General features: G+C 33.5%; 1 protein-coding gene and 1 long non-coding RNA gene across 2 annotated transcripts; both read left to right on the forward strand.

The window, feature by feature from the left end:
- Nucleotides 1-336: 336 nt before the first annotated feature.
- On the forward strand, nucleotides 337-4,425 carry LOC128230432 (uncharacterized). The gene is made up of 3 exons (XR_008260216.1): nucleotides 337-612; nucleotides 800-831; nucleotides 4,180-4,425. It is a non-coding gene; the product is annotated as an uncharacterized LOC128230432 (long non-coding RNA).
- A 419-nt stretch (nucleotides 4,426-4,844) lies between these two features.
- LOC128232938 (uncharacterized) lies at nucleotides 4,845-16,952 on the forward strand. Its single transcript, XM_052946749.1, has 14 exons — nucleotides 4,845-5,167; nucleotides 5,401-5,604; nucleotides 6,600-6,694; nucleotides 7,137-7,217; nucleotides 7,941-8,004; nucleotides 8,444-8,538; nucleotides 9,238-9,352; nucleotides 10,212-10,306; nucleotides 12,514-12,585; nucleotides 13,147-13,209; nucleotides 13,529-13,573; nucleotides 13,757-13,843; nucleotides 14,689-14,739; nucleotides 14,860-16,952. Exons 2-14 carry the CDS (start codon nucleotides 5,514-5,516, stop codon nucleotides 14,899-14,901), a joined length of 996 nt encoding a protein of 331 aa, XP_052802709.1. The 5' UTR covers nucleotides 4,845-5,167; nucleotides 5,401-5,513; the 3' UTR covers nucleotides 14,902-16,952.
- The last annotated feature ends 533 nt before the right edge of the window (nucleotides 16,953-17,485 follow it).

The raw sequence follows: 17,485 nt of genomic DNA on the forward strand, positions 1-17,485 counted from the left end.
TAAAGGAAGTACACTTAATACTAGTATTACCTAAATTGAATTAAAGTTTAAAAAAGTTTGACCATTTTACAATCAGTGAATGAATCCTTCTTTTATTTCCTTATAAAGTGTTTGCTAACTGAGTGAGTCACTCCCGCTAGACCGATATTGCCCGAGCGTGTGTTGTCTCGTGTGGTTCTTTACACGGAGATTAGTCACTTGACCAGCCTGTTAACCGCTAACCAATATTCTAGCTTTTTAGCAAACATTTATAATGAAAATTAAATTCACTTCAGATATTTACCTTCCAGGCTGCATACTCTGGATCGTGATTGAATGTCATCTTTACTTATTTATCTTTAATAAATTGGAATGAATGCGCAAACCATTTGTCAAGGATAGATGTGATCGTAAAGACACCATCAGCTGGGCAGCTTTATGTGCGACTTGAGGTGTCTGACAACGTTTCACATGTCAAGAGATTTGTTAAAAGCCGTCTTGGAATCGAAGAAAATGATCAATTATTGATTGATCTTTATTCGGATAAACCAGTTGGAGCAGACGTGGAACTACAACAGTGTGGAAATGGCCGCTTTTGCTCATTTTACGTAGCGACAGATCGACAATGTTTAAGTAAACATTTTTTATATAATCTATTTTTATAGTTAGCACAATGTATTTTGTTTTAAATAAAAATGTTTTCAGTAATATGAAAGCAAAAGTATACTATTATAATTATATCCTAGTGATTTCGCGTTCATAAAGCAACAAATTGAATATTGATAACGAAATATACCGTCAAAATCTTAAATTGTTTCAGGAGAAGCAGATTTGGAAGACCAAGAACACAAAGTAAATAATGTTTCTATTACATCTATAACATACATTTTTTAAGGTGCGAACGTGCATCAAAATCATCTCTTGAGTCTGTGTATTCTTTTTTCAGACTATTTCTCTGTGTGATGTTGTGTTAAAGCCTCCTCACACATAGGCATATCTGGCGTATTGGGTGATTGTGTAAACTCCTGCGCGTTTTGACCGAGACTGTTTGAAATTTGTTACATCATTTGAAGTATAAAGAAAGGTAAACATAGGGGACCTATTTGTCGCGAATGATTTACGAAGAGTGATGAACGGTAACTTTTATTCGCTTAAGTGCGTCAAGTCGCGCAAACAGTTTTTGTTCTTTCCGTTAGCGATTATGAACGCACAAAATGCGAACCAAAGCGCAACTTTGCGCATGCTTCGGAAGCCGCCCAAAGCAATTCGAAAGGGTTTTTCCGCATCCGGCCGTTTTCGGACGGCAAACAAGACGGGCGAAAACCAGGTGGGTCAATTTTTTCTGACTGGACATAACGACGTATTGCTGCATGACTGCTGTTTTTGTTGGTGTTTTTATTTTTTTGAATTTTGTACGTGCATTATATGTCAAAGGAAAAAGGAAAAGCGTCTAGAGTAAGAATCCAGCTTCAGTAGAGCCAAATAAATCATGGCAAGTAAGATGATGCTTAAGAAACCCTACTAGTTATAAGAAATGTAACCAGAGTTGTCAGCCCATCAATGGCAGCAACACAATTAGGAAAGTTCTACCTTTGAGGAAACCATCAGCCAGTTGTTTTCATTCGTCAGGTGTGAATGAGGCTCTTATTACCTCATTTACATGTTCCCCAGATTAAGCATGACATTCTTCTCTGACGACTATGGTGAGGTTATATTCAGCGACCCGCCAGGGTTACAGCATGTCTGAGTAATAAGCATCAGAAATCAGCTGGCTGGCGTAGTGTGGCCTTGATCTCAGGCTCCCTGTACCACTTGTGTCGTTTCCAAAGGCGATGACGGACTTTCTCAAATATTTCATTATACATTTCAATTGGCATGCAGTTCAATTTCTTGAAGTTTCTTGGATCTTAATTATCAAGCTGATCACATATGCAAAATTTGCACCGGGATGCAGCCATGGTATTCTCAACATGCGATGTGCTCTGGCATCTCGTCTGCCACTAAATCTGCTTTTGATGAACTGTGGGATTTTGGTAAGTTGCTGAAAGACTTTTTCGCGGACAAAGCTGACATATGTTTCAGCCTTAGGCGTTATATCTTCCATTTTGAATAATAGTTCGTACTTATTCGCTAGCTATCGCAGAGATTAGTAAATTTGCTAAACCTGTCATCGCCCATAACATCACTACTATTGTAAACAAGTCAATTTCAACATCAACTTTTCCTGATAGTTTAAAAATGGCACAAGTTACTCCTTTACTAAAAACGAACATTAATCCAGTAGGGCAACTATCGGCCAGTCAGTATTCTTCAAGTTCCATCTTAACTTTTGAACGTGCCATGAACACTCAAATAGTTGAATTTTTTGAACAACATTTTGATATTTTCTTGTCTGCTTTTAGACCAAAATTCGGATGCCAAACAATTCTCTTAAAATCATTGAAGACTGGAAGCAGGCACTAGATGAAAAACAATATTTAGCATCAATATTGATGGACCTTTTTAAAGCATTTGACTGCCTTCCTCATGACTTGCTTATCCTCAAATTAAAATACTTTGATGTAAGTGAAAATGCACTTAACTTAATCGAATGCTATTTAAGCAATATGAATCAATACGTTAAACTAGGTAAAATTATAAGTGACTTTAAACATATTTATAAAGGATTGCCCCAGGGCTCTATCCTGCGGCCTGTCTTGTTTAATAGTTTCATAAATGGTATTTTCCATCTTGTCAACAACAAAAATTATATAATTATGATGATTTTAATACTCGGTCACATTCTGATCACAATATAAATATAAAGTTATAAACACTCTAGATCAGGACAGTATCTCTTTGATAAACTGGTTTTCAGATAACAAAATGCAAGCAAACCCAGATAAATTTCAGGCCTTAGCTATAGGTCCAAAATCTAAAACAAAATGCAATTTAACCATTAAGTTAGATAGTAGTATCGTCCCATGCAAAGAAGAAGTAAAATTATTAAGTATTGCAATATATTTCAAATTTAATTTTAATACTCATGTTTCAAACACTTGTAAGAAAGCATCAAGGCCATTAAATGTGTTAATTCTCATTGGGAAAAACTTCTGCAAATTAGGTACCCTTAATATCTACAACTCTTTATTATGTCAAAGTTTTTAAATGTGTATACTGTATATGACATATGTTTTATGTCTTAATCATGTGCTTATTCACTATTTTAGTAAGGTACATTTTCTTTAATACTTAAAATATGTTATAGAGATATATGCTTGTTATAGTATATATGTAGTCGATTAATAGCTATTCATAGCTTATGTTTTTCTCTGATATGTCATACCGACTGAAAATAAAATTTGATTTAATTTTATTTGATGTGATCTTCCTCGATCGCTCGAAATGCAAATTAGCTGAGCACGACCTGATAACTTGCAACCGCGTACGCCAGTTTGGCGAACACTATGCGAACACCTTCCGATTGGATATCGTATTGACACGAACTTTTATAAATTATAGACTAAATATTTAATCGCCACATTTTTTCAGCATGTTCAAAATGTTCCAACGATTTAGATTAATCGCAAAGGACGCAAAACAAACGCATCCATACTCGCACCAGCAACGATGTACAACGTGCATGTACTAATTGAAACGAATCGTACTTAAGTCCTTTGCGCCAGAACACGCAAGATGACGTCGGTGTGTTTTCGCCGATGTGTCAGGAGGCTTAAGTCTAGTTCAAGAAAAAAAGTACAGAAAAAAGACCCCCATAAATAGAAAAACACGTGCTACTGCTACTGCTACTACTTCTACTACTATTACTACTACTACTTCTACTACTACTACTACTACTACTACTACTACTACTACTACTACTACTACTACTACTACTACTACTACTACTACTACTACTACTACTACTACTACTACTTCTACTACTGCTACTGCTAAAAACGATCATGTTGTTTGGGAAATTGTTTTATTAATGAATACGAATTGTCATTCAAGTGTACTTGTTTTATCTGTGTAATGTTTTACACCTTGATATTGATACTACATTGTGGCAATGTGTCGCTAATGCATTTCATCACTCCTTTTCTTGTTGTTTGTGATATGAAATTATAATTGAATACATTTATCACAAATCTTTGAAATATTTTCTTCAACGTCTTTGTGTGTAAATACAATATTTGTTTATTCAATATCATGTTCCAGCTAATGTACTGTCTAGTTACTGGAAGCGAGAAACTGTCAACGCTTTTGTCCATTGCTCGCGAAAACATCAGGACTGAACCAATTATTGATTTGTCTACAAATACAAACAAATGCATACTAGAACTGGACTGGTGCAAAGGGGAAACACACATGCGCACCATTATTCGACTGGAATCAGAATCAGAAATAATGGATGCCAGACAGATGAGAGGAGCGTTGATTCATGTAAACACTGTCTTTCAAAGAGTCAAGCAACACGTTACAACTCTCAATACAGATCTCCGATTGATTAATTTAATCAGCGAAAAAGCACGTTTATGTTCTGAAATGATAGGCAAGTGCAACGAAGATATTGAACGATTACGGACGAAAGCAGCTGAAGTTGATAAACTCCACATACATCAGAAGTTGTACGCTAAAGAACTTCAACAGAAAGTTCAGATCATGTTTGACAATGCATCTTCATGTCGAAACGAAGGTGACAGAGTTGCCTCAGAAAAAGTAATGAGCGTTAGGAAGGAAACAGAAGGATTTCTGTTAAAGTTGATTGAAACTATACAGAATCACGCTGAAAATATCGTTACCACAAAAAGTCTCCTAGCAGGAGCCACAACAAATGAAAACATGAATTTCCGGCGCGAGAGGCAATCGGTAGAACAATTTGAAAGTAATTTTCGCAATGTTTAGACAAATGCCAATACTGTAATTAAGAACGGAAATGATTGTAATAAATATTGTCGAGAAACACACGGTTCTTACGAAAGACAGCTGTCCAGTTTACAAACGACATTATATGAGGTAGAGAAAAGGCACAGGAAAATTGACGAAGAACTGAAAAGCCTGCATCAGGCATACAATAATCTAAGAGAACTTGAAACACGGTTAAGCAATAGACGGGCCGAGTTAATCACAATAAGCGAGAATCCCTTGAAATATCTTTGGAACGTAGTTGTTACCACTGCAGCAATTGTCTTGATCCCGTTTACAGGTAATTTTATAATTATTTTATTGCTATTTATTTGTGTTCATCATATTGAAACCTTCTTGACGCCTGTCTGGACTAACGAATGCCTATACATGTTGTCCGGGCTATCACAATTATTTATTTTTCATTTGTATTATCAATAGTATTATTAGTTATTGATATTATATTTCATTGAAGAGTATACATATATCAACTCAGTTATTCATGGCTTTAACTTGTTTAACATCATTTTGTAGCTGGCCTGTCACTTGCCCTTCTTGGATTGATTGGAGCGATAGATTGGAATAATCTAGATAGTGTTTCGAATGGCCTTAAGGAAGTGAGACGACACCAACTAGAAAATGAAGAGATGAGAAAGGCTATTAATGACGAGATGGATCGGTTAAATACGGAAAGAAAAATGCTCAAAGAAAAAACAAAGCAAAGTTCAGAAAATATGGGTACGTCATGTTCCAAATTTAATGCTTCTTGCAAACGTGAATATACAATGACTAATTAAATTCATTCTTTAACTTGACAAACATGTTCTGAAAATTACATAATGCTTAGAAATTACCTTTACCTTTACAGTTAACATTTAAAGTTTTAGAATTTCAATTTTGAATATCAAATGCACTGGACTAGTTCCCAGTCAATGCCAGCGTTGTGTCAGTACCGGCATATTGTTGAACGGTCGGAAAACAAGTGGCATCCGTCTGCCACTTCTTGTTCTGACCTGCCAAAAAGGTTATTAAGTTCGTACGGTGATATGGAATAAGAAATTTTACCATTGCGTAAGAGCTAAAACGATAAAAAGAGGTGCTTGTTACGAGCTGATCCGAATGTGTCAGCAAGCGCCTGGGCCACGTTGTTTGCATTAAGTTGAGAGAGAAACCTGCTTTTGTAGGTTTATATGCTTGTCATTCTGTTCCAATGTTTTTATGAAAATCGTAGGCATATATCGAAATAAATGTACATGTATTTTTACTCTGAAAATGTAATGTCATATTATGTTGTTTTAAATATCTGAATATGTTTGAGATATTTTGGATAATTTTGGTGGGACTTAGGGGAGGGGTAGAAGAGGGGTGGGAATAAAACAACGTACTGGATACCTGTGTAAATAGATGCATTTAAACAACAACCTAGACACTGTGGTGTTGCAATATAATTATCTCTAAATCTAACAGAGTGAAGGAAATTTTTCTGCTTTTGTGAAATGTGACATAGGATAACACTTTTTTTCTAACCGCAGGGCTACTAGCCTTTCAGATAATATACATTGGTATTGAAATACAAAACCATCCTTCAAAAATATAGTTATATGTGCATTTTCTTTCACTTGTGGATTAATCAACGTTTGTAGTAAACCCTACTATTGATTGGTTGCGGTTGGCCAAAGATAAATGTAAACTGACAACAGTTCTATAAAAAGGTACATATTTTTGCATTCCAGAAAAGCTAAGGACTTCAATAGGGGTGTTACCGAAAATATCGAGCGGAGTTGGAAGAGTGAACGACAGTGTTGGTGATGTTGTCCAAACGTTCAAGGTTTGTGGTCGTAGCAATTATACATTTACGCATTAAATAACATTGTTTGTGAGTTTTTAATTCTGTCATTTAAAGAATGAACTGTTATTTCTATTAAGAAATCAAAGATTATGAACCTAATTCTGGAAGATGTGAATGTTAATGGAAGTATAATTTAACTAGTGAATCATAAAGAGGTAAAAAAACATAAGCCACGCTAGTGAAACATAGACAATAAAAAACAAACCAATTAGATGAGTGACATTTGGACTTTGTTTATATATTATAGAAAGAGATAAAAAAGTTAAATTCTAGACATACTGTAGAATTTGAACTTTAATCTTTGATATGCAGTAAACAGTTTTATCATTAAATATCTTTTCGAATGACTTATATTATGTGCAACAACAACATAACCACTGTTTATGTTTACTGGTTTACTGCTTTTCTCGACATTTTATAGGATTTTGAAAAAGTTGCATTTTCGTTTGACGTGGAAGGGCTACTGAAGGAAAGATGTATGTCTTACAACAGAGACCGACACGTGAGTTAAAGGGCTTTCGTTTAAGGGCCTTCCACATTTCAGTTAGGCGGGGAAGGCCAAAAATAAAACGAATCAAAATAATTTTTTTATTTAATTTAGTACAACTTTTTCAAGAGTAAAACATACTTTTGTAACATGTATAGGAACAAGGTTTACGCAACTTCTTGTGTATTTTTACGGAAAAGTATTTCAGTAATATGAAAATATTTCGTTAGACGTGCTTAGCTTTTAAGACACTTGACATATGCACTATGCTTGTAACAAATTAGAGTACTCAGTGAATGTATTTTAGTCTTTTAGATCTTAATGTGAAATACTTTTTGGATTATGCATCGTTTGAAAACTATTGTACTTATAGAAGCCGGTGTGGCACCGTGTTTTTACAACAAATGAGTTTTATCTTACATTTTTATTTATTGTTGCTCGAAATGTCCCTTAGTTATTAGGAATTTATTGCGTTAAGGTGACGTAAGCATTTTGTCGTATCATCAATAACATTTTAGTTAAGTTTAGTTTAGATTAAACATATTTATTTTACAACGATTATGAAATGAGTTATTACAACATTATATTAATCACTCTCGTTGGCACGATTTTACGCGAGAGTGTGGTCTTGTGAAACCGGAGAACCCGGAGAAAACCCACTTGTCCGGCTTGGTGACCACATACCAAACTCACCAAATTATATGTTAGTACATTGAAATGTTATATCTATGATCTCAGGCAATTGGCGTCGACATAGAGTACACAAAAGAAGAGGAGGCGGTAATCTTAATTGGGAAGCTAGGTACCCTTTTTTACAGACACATTAACCAAAATGTGTACTTTTCCTTTAATTTATGGATTATGTATTATCGTTATGATAGCAATGTTAAAACAGAAATTTAAATGTCTAAGAAATCTGTATTGACATATATGTTAAAGAAAAAGAAAATGAAACACTATCATTTCATTTTTGCACCATTTTCTGTGTTTACTGTATAGATTTATTGTTTGGGTTAATGAACGAATTTTTAACGCATTACTTGCTTGTCATCATATATGAGTCCCCTGATTGAACATTTGCTGTACAATATTTCATATTGAATTGAAATTTAATTCCCCAGAAATTCTTATCCCTAGTCTTTTTCTTCAACAAGGATATTGACGGTTCAATATTTAACTATTATTTAAGTGTTGAAAAGGGCTGTAACCTACTTCAATTAAAATTGGTTTATTTGTTTTAGAGTATGTGGACAAACATATTTTGAATATTCTGAACATGTCAACACGTCTTCTCAAAGTTCTGCGAAATGCTGAAGAGTTGATTAATGACGTCCAGGTAAAGAAAAAGGTTAACAACACGTTTAAGCAGTCGACAGTAAGAGTGCAGTAGGTTCAATTTGGTGAAGGTGAAATGCAAAAGAAGACATTGATGTACAATTAAGCGTTATAATTTATCTGCCTCTTAAAACTTAAAATCTTTCGAAACATTCGGGACACATTTCCGCGTTCGAAACCTGTTGTCTGCTAGACCGTGGTTTTAAAAATGCAAATTTTGACGATTTCTGCGTTGAATGCGCACATCCGCGCCATGTTGTATTTTCCTTTACCACATCACGTTTTAAGTGAATAAAGTGACATTCTTTTCTCAGTTTGATTGCGGACCCAGGCTTTTCTTGTAGAGTTCGAACCACACACCGCTATTTGCCGATACCAAAAATACAGTTGACTGCCCCTTTTATGTCACTTTCAAAAAATATATAAATTATATATATATATATATACACATATGTATGTATGTATGTATGTATGTATGTATGTATGTATGTATGTATGTATGTATGTATGTATGTATGTATGTATGCGTGTATGTGTGCGTGCGTGCGTGCGTGCGTGCGTGCATGTATGTATGTATGTTGTATATTGCAAAAACTTTAAATGAGACCAGAACAATAATCACACGTATGTTTATGAAATAATATGTATAATAAGCATGTTGTTATAAGACTGACATTGCAATAACTATCGTTGTTTATAGGGGGATGGCCGTTTGGTTGACCCAAGTCCCGACATGGACATGTATATCAGTGATCCCGGGTTGCAATATGGTTCAGCGTATGATGCTGAATTACAAGTGTTGAAAACAAAGGCTGGTAAGCATATTCCACATATTGTTGAAATAATGTTGGTGATAAAGAATTTGTATACACTTCTTATTATGTCTTTCAGTTTTCAATGAAACAGTGAACACTCACATTATTCTAACATTTAATCGAGATCTCGTTTAAAAGCATAAGCATCAATATTAATCGGATGAATGATATACAACGTCATGAGACAACAAACATATTACACAAACACCTAAAGAGTTTCTTTGGTAAAAAGTCCGACTAGCATTTTTTTTCCGGACGGCGGTTCAATAAGCCCTGTCTAATTCCCTCCTGTCAGGGATCGCCTTATATCTGAAGGCCCCAATCTGCCAGCCGCTCCCTTGATAGTTCAAATAGGTGCATAATGAATTAATAAAAGACAACTACGTCTTTTCCAGCAAACAAATAACGTTATGGCAACGCTTTAACAACGTTGTAGCAACGTTACCGCTAACGTTTATTGTTTTAACGTTATGCCATAACGTTGTAACAACGTAAGTGTGTGGAGGTTTTTTTAACGTTGTGACAACGTGACTTTGGCAAGCCTTAATACAACGTTGAGACAACCATGCATCATAACACTCTCACAACCTCTCATGAAAAACAGTCATCATCTTTATACTTGCAAATCATGATAAGATGCATGCCTTGAATAATTTATTGTATTACTCATAATTTGAATGATAATAAATGGATAGTGACAAATAAATTTAGGCACTAAGATTGACAGAACTGTGTACAATAACCTTATCATGACACAAACACACACACAACGTTATAATTATGTTTTGTATTTGGTTTGTTCTAAAACAATATCCGAAATGTATTAGATATGATAAAACAAACACAAATTGTTTTTTAGCTAATTTAAAAAGCAGTCTTGAAAACATGCGTACTGCTGGAAAGCTCCTTGATCGGATACAGAGTGTGTTCTCTGAAAAGAATGAACTACTAGAGGTAAGTACTGTTTATATAGAAGGTATGGGGGCCAGTTTATGAACATAAATCACATTTCCTCATGACTGGGAATGTTCTTATTACGGCCTTCTTTGAGTTTAAGCCTGTGTGGGGATAACCCTAGTTTGCTTAACGCATGTGTGTGTTTAACAATGTACAGGTAGCGAGAAATTTCAAAAGTGGATTTCACTGCACAAAATGAAGTAAGGCTTGTTGAGCCAAAGTCATTGGATACTTATAACTCCTGATTTTGTGTTATAAGAAATATGACCTGGAATTCATTTAGTGACCTAAAATTATTTTTTCTTCAGATTAATCAAATGGGTCAATCCTATCAACGATCAAAGCTGGAGTTCATGTTTATCAAATGGCTGTGTATTGAGCTATTTACACCATCAAATTATTGTTTAATATAAGCTTCATTTAGTCAATATTCTAACTGACTTATAAAACATGGTATATTAATCACTGGGTCTCTCTATACAACCAAACCGCATAAGTAAAAGCTGATTGTAATAACAGTTTCACTTTGGTGAACCAATTTACAAGACCTTTTGCACATTCGTCTTAAGGCATACGTAAGTCTCATAAATATACAATTCGAATTAAAGATTTTCTTTAGTTTAAACCAATAGTTGACTACTTTCACTTTTCTGTTTGTTATTAATGGAAAGCGTCCAATAAATTAAATGATTTATTTTATAGCTTTTCTTGCCAAAGCGTTCAAAAAAACATATCTTTGAACATATTATAAACCCTGAATAGCAGAATGTTTTTAAAACTTCAATTTGTTTGCCGTTTTACATGAATACATCGTTAAACTTAAAATCTTTCGAAACATCGTTAATCTTTCCTTGGCCACCTCGTTTAAAAATCATTATTGTGTCTTGTCCACGTCTCTCACATTTTCCATCGACCACAGTAATCCCTTAAACAGTCTTAACATTGTTTGAAGCTTAAACACAATGTTAGGCATAAATAATAGGGAATGGTTTCTCAATGTTAGTCCTGCATTAAATATTTTGAAGAATATGCAATTTAATGTCACTTACGAAGAGACAAATCATTTTCGGCGAAGTCTCCCCTTGAAAAAAGCCATTTAACGCTTTCAAAGATTTCAGACAGGTTAGTACAGTGTTGTGAATATGGCTGAACATTTATGTACATAGAACGCACGATTTGTAATAATTTACTATCTTTACCCTTTTTAATTGAAACTAATGACTTATGCATTATTTGTTGTATCTGTATTTTGTAGTTACGCTTCGTTTTACGTACATTATATTTAAAGTATTATTACAGCCCTTCATGTTTTCAAAATTTTCTGCTGATCTTTTGAAGTTAAATCGTAAGAGTGCAGCTGTATATATAAATTGTTTATTATTACATTGAACTATGCCTTCTTCTCCGTATAAGAATGGTTCATAATGTTACCACGTTTCACGCTTTACACAGTAAATAACGACACTTGGTTCTCAATACTATGTCGCGTATATCACATCGTGTTGAGAAGTGATTCGATTAAGTCATTGATATCGCTCTGTATATCTGATAAGAACTGTATTTTATCATTGTTATTCCATTCATAAAAATCTACATATACTCGTGTTTTATCCTGCTCAGCATTTCCAACTATGAGTTTAAAAGTGATAGGAGTCTGGTTGGAATGTTTGTAATATGGATGTACTTTAAAATCTTAAAAAGTATTGAAAGTTCTTGGTCACATATATACATATTCTTGATAGACGAGGTGTTGTGCCCTTGTGCCTTATGGTCTTTGTGAATCTGGAAACGATTCCGCGAAGCAAATACCACATCTATTCGAATCATAAATTTTACTTTCGTGATTTGATTAAAACTGTTCATTTGCAGTTATACCAAACATACAAAACTGTTCCTAAGCAGCATTTTATATCGATTTTAACTATCCGAGAGGACCAGCACCGTGGATGAGTAACTTTGGAGTTTTATTTGAATGCGATTTCACTATAGTGGCTTGTCATTTTTCGATGATATTATCAAGGAGTAGTGTGATTGCCTTGGTGAAGTATCGGTGAATGCAAAAGTTTAACTTTACCCATTATTAGAATATGTTAAAAAGATTTCTTAAATGAGCTATTAATTGACCAATATCGAGTAGTTTTCATTAAACATATGAACAATAAATTTGCTGAAGGATTGTGAGATGGTTATTATTATAACTACAGGATATTACGACAATGTACACCGAAGTGTTGTCCATGTTGGTAGATCTGGATAACAGCCAGCATTGTACAGACGTAAGTTATTTATTACTTGAAAGATAGAATGAATTTAATAGATAGAGGCCGTTTCATTACAAAAACCTAGAGAAGTATTATACATGTTTTGTAGGACAATAATAAATGTATTACAAAATATGATTTTGACTTGTCAAATGAGAAACATTCTGAAAAACAGAAAGGTTCTATGGTTTTAAGGTTACATGAAAAAAATTCAAAATGGCTTCGAACATTGAAAAAAGAAAATATTTGCTATTTAAATTTAAAGAAAGTTTGCGATGTTATCGTGCGAAACGTATAATTTTGTGTTGCTTTTGTCATTTCTTCAAGTTAATGGTTTGGAAAGATAAAATTAATATTTTATAATACTACTTAATTTCTACTCATTCGTCTCATATTTTGATTTTGGTCAGTAGTAATGTTTGGGTATATATTTAAACATATGAGCCATATAACTTCATAGGCTTATTTTTCGTACTACGGTTTTACAAAAAAGTATTTTCCAAGGCTTTTTTCCGAACTTAATGTGATATTTTCATGTTTGCTGTATAGGATAATCAAATGGAATATATTCTTCAGTTTGCTCCTGAATCGAAGAATGAAGCTGGTAATGAAAACGATGACGAAACGTCCCAAAAAGAAGTGAGTTGATATTACTTGCTATTCTGGCTATGTTTGCTTTGCATCTGTTTTGACAGAAACATTATATCAAAGCAAACGAATATCATCTTATTTGTTTGTGTGAGATTTTGCGGGCTTGAAATGATCTGTCAGTTAAGTAGTTAGAGTTAGTTATTTTTCTATGCTATATTTTAACAAAACGAAATCAGCGAAAAAAGAAATAATAGTCCAAATCAAATTCAGGTAATCTACTAGATTTAATTACATAAATGTTCAATACGTATAACAATTAGAACAAAAATATTATATAAGGGTTAAAACGAGTTATGTTTTTTACCAGGTGGCTGATGATATGCAGACACACATGGATGGTGAAGAGCAGCACGTAAGTGCAAGCTTGAAAAACGTTGGAACAATTTTTTCAAACGATGTACCAATTAGACAGAAACATCTGCATAACGTCTATTTTTCAAATTAATGACAGTTTCACTATGACCATTAATAAGTATTACATTTGAACGCCTCTTAATCAATTTAAACTCTTTGTTTTATAAATTATATTACAAAGGATACAACTACAATTCCTCCTGGCGCTGAAGGGAACAGCCTATCTACGGCCGGATCAGAAAGCACAGAGGGCTCTGATGAGCCACAGGTGAATTCAGATTAAATCTAACCTTAATGGATTTGAGAATTATACGATTAAATACGAAAAATATACAAGGTACCTGAATTTCAGAATTGTTACTCCTAACAACCTCAGAGTTTGGATTAACTTTGGCAAATGATTTGTGTGGGGGGGTGCGTGCGTGCGTCCGTGCGTGCGTGTGCTTGTGCGTGTATGTGTGCGTGTGCTTGTGCGTGTATGTGTGCGTGTGCGTTTGTGTTAAAGGGACTGTACCCCGTATGATGAAATAGCGAAAATAAAAGAAAATTCTCGAAAACTGACATAAACTTGGTATCGATGTGAACAGTGCATGAAACTTACTAACTGAAGAACCACATAGTTTACAATTAAATAAAAATTAATAAAAATAAAATAAATAAAAATGATTACTGGGTATGTCTACTTAGTAGAATTCGTTCCTTATGCGTGATGGGATAGTCGATGTTATCACGTGATATTACTAAGTTAGAAATATAGATTAACTATTCAAACAGATTAGGGTAAGCCATCGTAGCACAGTGGATACATCACTGGTCTTCAATTTTGGCGACACCGGTTCAAAACCGGTCTCCGACTTTTTTTACATTTTTTTTACAATTATGATATCAAAGAGTAAAACATTTAATAAACCAATTGTCCTGAGATTCGTTAGAGAAAAAAAACTTGTTTGTGCTTATCTGGTGTACAGTCCCTTTAATATAACAGCTATGATTTTGACGTTTTATTTTTTGAAATAGACCAGTATCCACATGGCATTTCTTTTCTATAATTGCAACAATTGCCAAAGAACTGTATTCAAGACAACTTTGATGTTACAGTTAATTTTATTGAAGGATCATGTCGGAGATGACCAAGATGACCAACAGAAGAAACAGAGAATCAAGGTACTCTTTTTTTTCAGACAGAATTGTATGAAAGACGACTGTTATCGTTTATATATTTGTTTTGTCCACTGTTAATGTTGACCATTTTAATGAGTCATACATCCATACATTCTGTTTTAGGAGAAGCTGAATGTATATATCAATGCCGTGCTTGATCTATAGGAACTGAACTCCTTCAAGATCTACGACATAGTATGGAATGACTGGAGCATCACATTTTAATGTCATTCGTATATCTTATACTTTTACTTTCCTTATACATATTTGTATTGACGATCTAAACCACTACATGTTTGAAGTACTACTTCATTGTGTATGTCATAGTGTGATTGGATTATTTTTTTATTCGATCGTTACGTTATTTATCCGTACTGACAAATAAAGCCCTCAATGAAGATTTAAATGTGATCGTATTCATGGTTTGTATAAATTTAACAATATGCTGTGTATTATGTATATTACTAACAGCCAATCTATCCAATTTTTACATTTTCTTTTCGTACTCACTGATGTGACTCATAGATGTGCCCATTCCAGAGACGTTGAAGAAAAATCGAGGTTTTTCATAGAAGGAAAATACTGCATTGTCACACACACACACACACACACACACACACACACACACACACATTTTTCTTGAGGCAGGATTGTATAAATGAATACATTTGTTTAGTCTATTGTTGTTTTTGGCCATTTCCTTTGACTTTTTTGACTACAATATGTCTAACATTTATGACGAATAAGTACGTGCATAGGAATGTTAAACATCACATAATATCTCATGTGGACGGATATGTATTGTAGTGTATTAATTAGATTACATGAACATGAAACAAGCTTCTAAATGCATATACATAGAGAATGCAAATACCGGGATTATCTTAGAAAAAAAAGAAAAAAACAATTATTTTGTTGTTCTTATATGCTTTATTAATTTCGTTTATATGTTAATAACCTTTTAACCCCGATTGTATATTGGTATAGTTGTATGTACATGCATGTAGCTTTATTGAGTTAAAACACTTATTCTCATACCTCGAATGTATTGATGTAATTGTAAACCATCATTTTTAGTTGTTTATGTGAAACCTAGAATTCGCCTTTTCCACTCCCGATGAGACCATTTGAACGGTCACAAAAAAGAATTTATTGAGCGAGTTTCTAAAACTGATATTGTATGATATTTTGACCTGACCGTTCCACTCCCTAAATTTATTGATAAAGCTGTCTTTTTGGTCTGTATGTGGTGTTTTTACGTTTGTGTTTTTCATACAGAGTCGTTTTGACATCTGGATTTGCCCATGTAGGTTTTATTGTATTGTAATACATGGTTGTATTGACATTTTGATTAAAAAATGCATCCTTCTTTACTCTATTACCTATTATGCATCAGCATACATGTTCATTCATAAATAGTCTTCTACTTGTGTGTGTATGTAAGGCAAGTAATTATTAACATAATATTTGTAAAAGTAGTGTTTTAGTAATTCTTAAGTTGTCAATAAACTGACACTTCCAATCGTGAAAGTTGCAAGTGCGTCATGATTCATGGTTTCATTTCTGAACACGAATGTTTTTGCAACTTTAAAAGTAATCTTAGATTGTCTTATAATGTCAGTTGGTATTTGCAAACTATATAACGGATGTATTCCAGTATTTACTGCCTTAAACTGATAAGTCGTTGCACTATTTTGTAACATCGGCGAGTTTCTAACTCTGAATTTCAAGGTTGTGCATTTATGTTTTTTGTGACAATTGCAAATGATTCAAGGCCAAAAAGCTTCAACTTGAAATCACCATGACACAAGTACGATATTTGTAAGAAGAATATTTAAGGATGATTCAAATAGAGACTTATAGTTTGTTATTGGTGTACTGGCACGAGGATATGTATTTTGCAATATTGAATACTCTTAACTACTTTCTGTTATCAAATGTTTATAATTCTTTATGATACAATGATGTAAAAAAAATATCGTACATGCACTGTATTCGTTAACGTGTGTTTTTCAGTGAAAAAGGTTAACATAAAAAACAATAGAATAATATATTGAAAAACTCACCGATTAAAAAGATTAGTTTATCACGATATATTCAATCGTTATTTTTTTAATAAACCACTAGAAAGAATGAATTATTTTTCATCAAGCGGAAAATATGTATTTTGCTAAATAATTTTGCCTAATTAATATCATTGGTGTGCTATAACTGATGCACCATACTTGTATATTACTATATTATTACTAAGAGGACTGTGGTATTATTTTTAATCCCAGGTGTTTGTATTCACCTTAATCAGTATCATACTGATACAATCTCAATTAAAATTTCCACGAAAATTTCGAGCATTTTTGTCTAGACAAAAACAAGTGCACGAAACGAAGAAATTTAAAATCATAAGAAAACTTCATGCATTTTAGTCCATATTTATAACTCAGTTGATATTGGTATAGTTTCAGAACCGAATATGTGATCATTAAATAATTGTTTAATCAGTAAATTTTTAAAGAAAGTAAAACGTAATTTTAAGAGAACGAAATTCATTATTTCATAAGTTTATGTAATTAATGCTTAGTATTTAGTTTTATTAAACGTGTATCAAACATGTTTTCTTTTCTATTACTGAAACCTCTTAATGCTGTAAATGTATCCCAATAACGAAAGGTCACTTCACAACGGAGTGGTCATAGGTCTTGCGCATGACACGTCGAGTTTAGGTACCGAACACATGTGTCAATTTTTTTTA

Source organism: Mya arenaria, chromosome 4 (genome assembly GCF_026914265.1).
Source record: "Mya arenaria isolate MELC-2E11 chromosome 4, ASM2691426v1".
NCBI lineage: Eukaryota > Metazoa > Mollusca > Bivalvia > Myida > Myidae > Mya > Mya arenaria.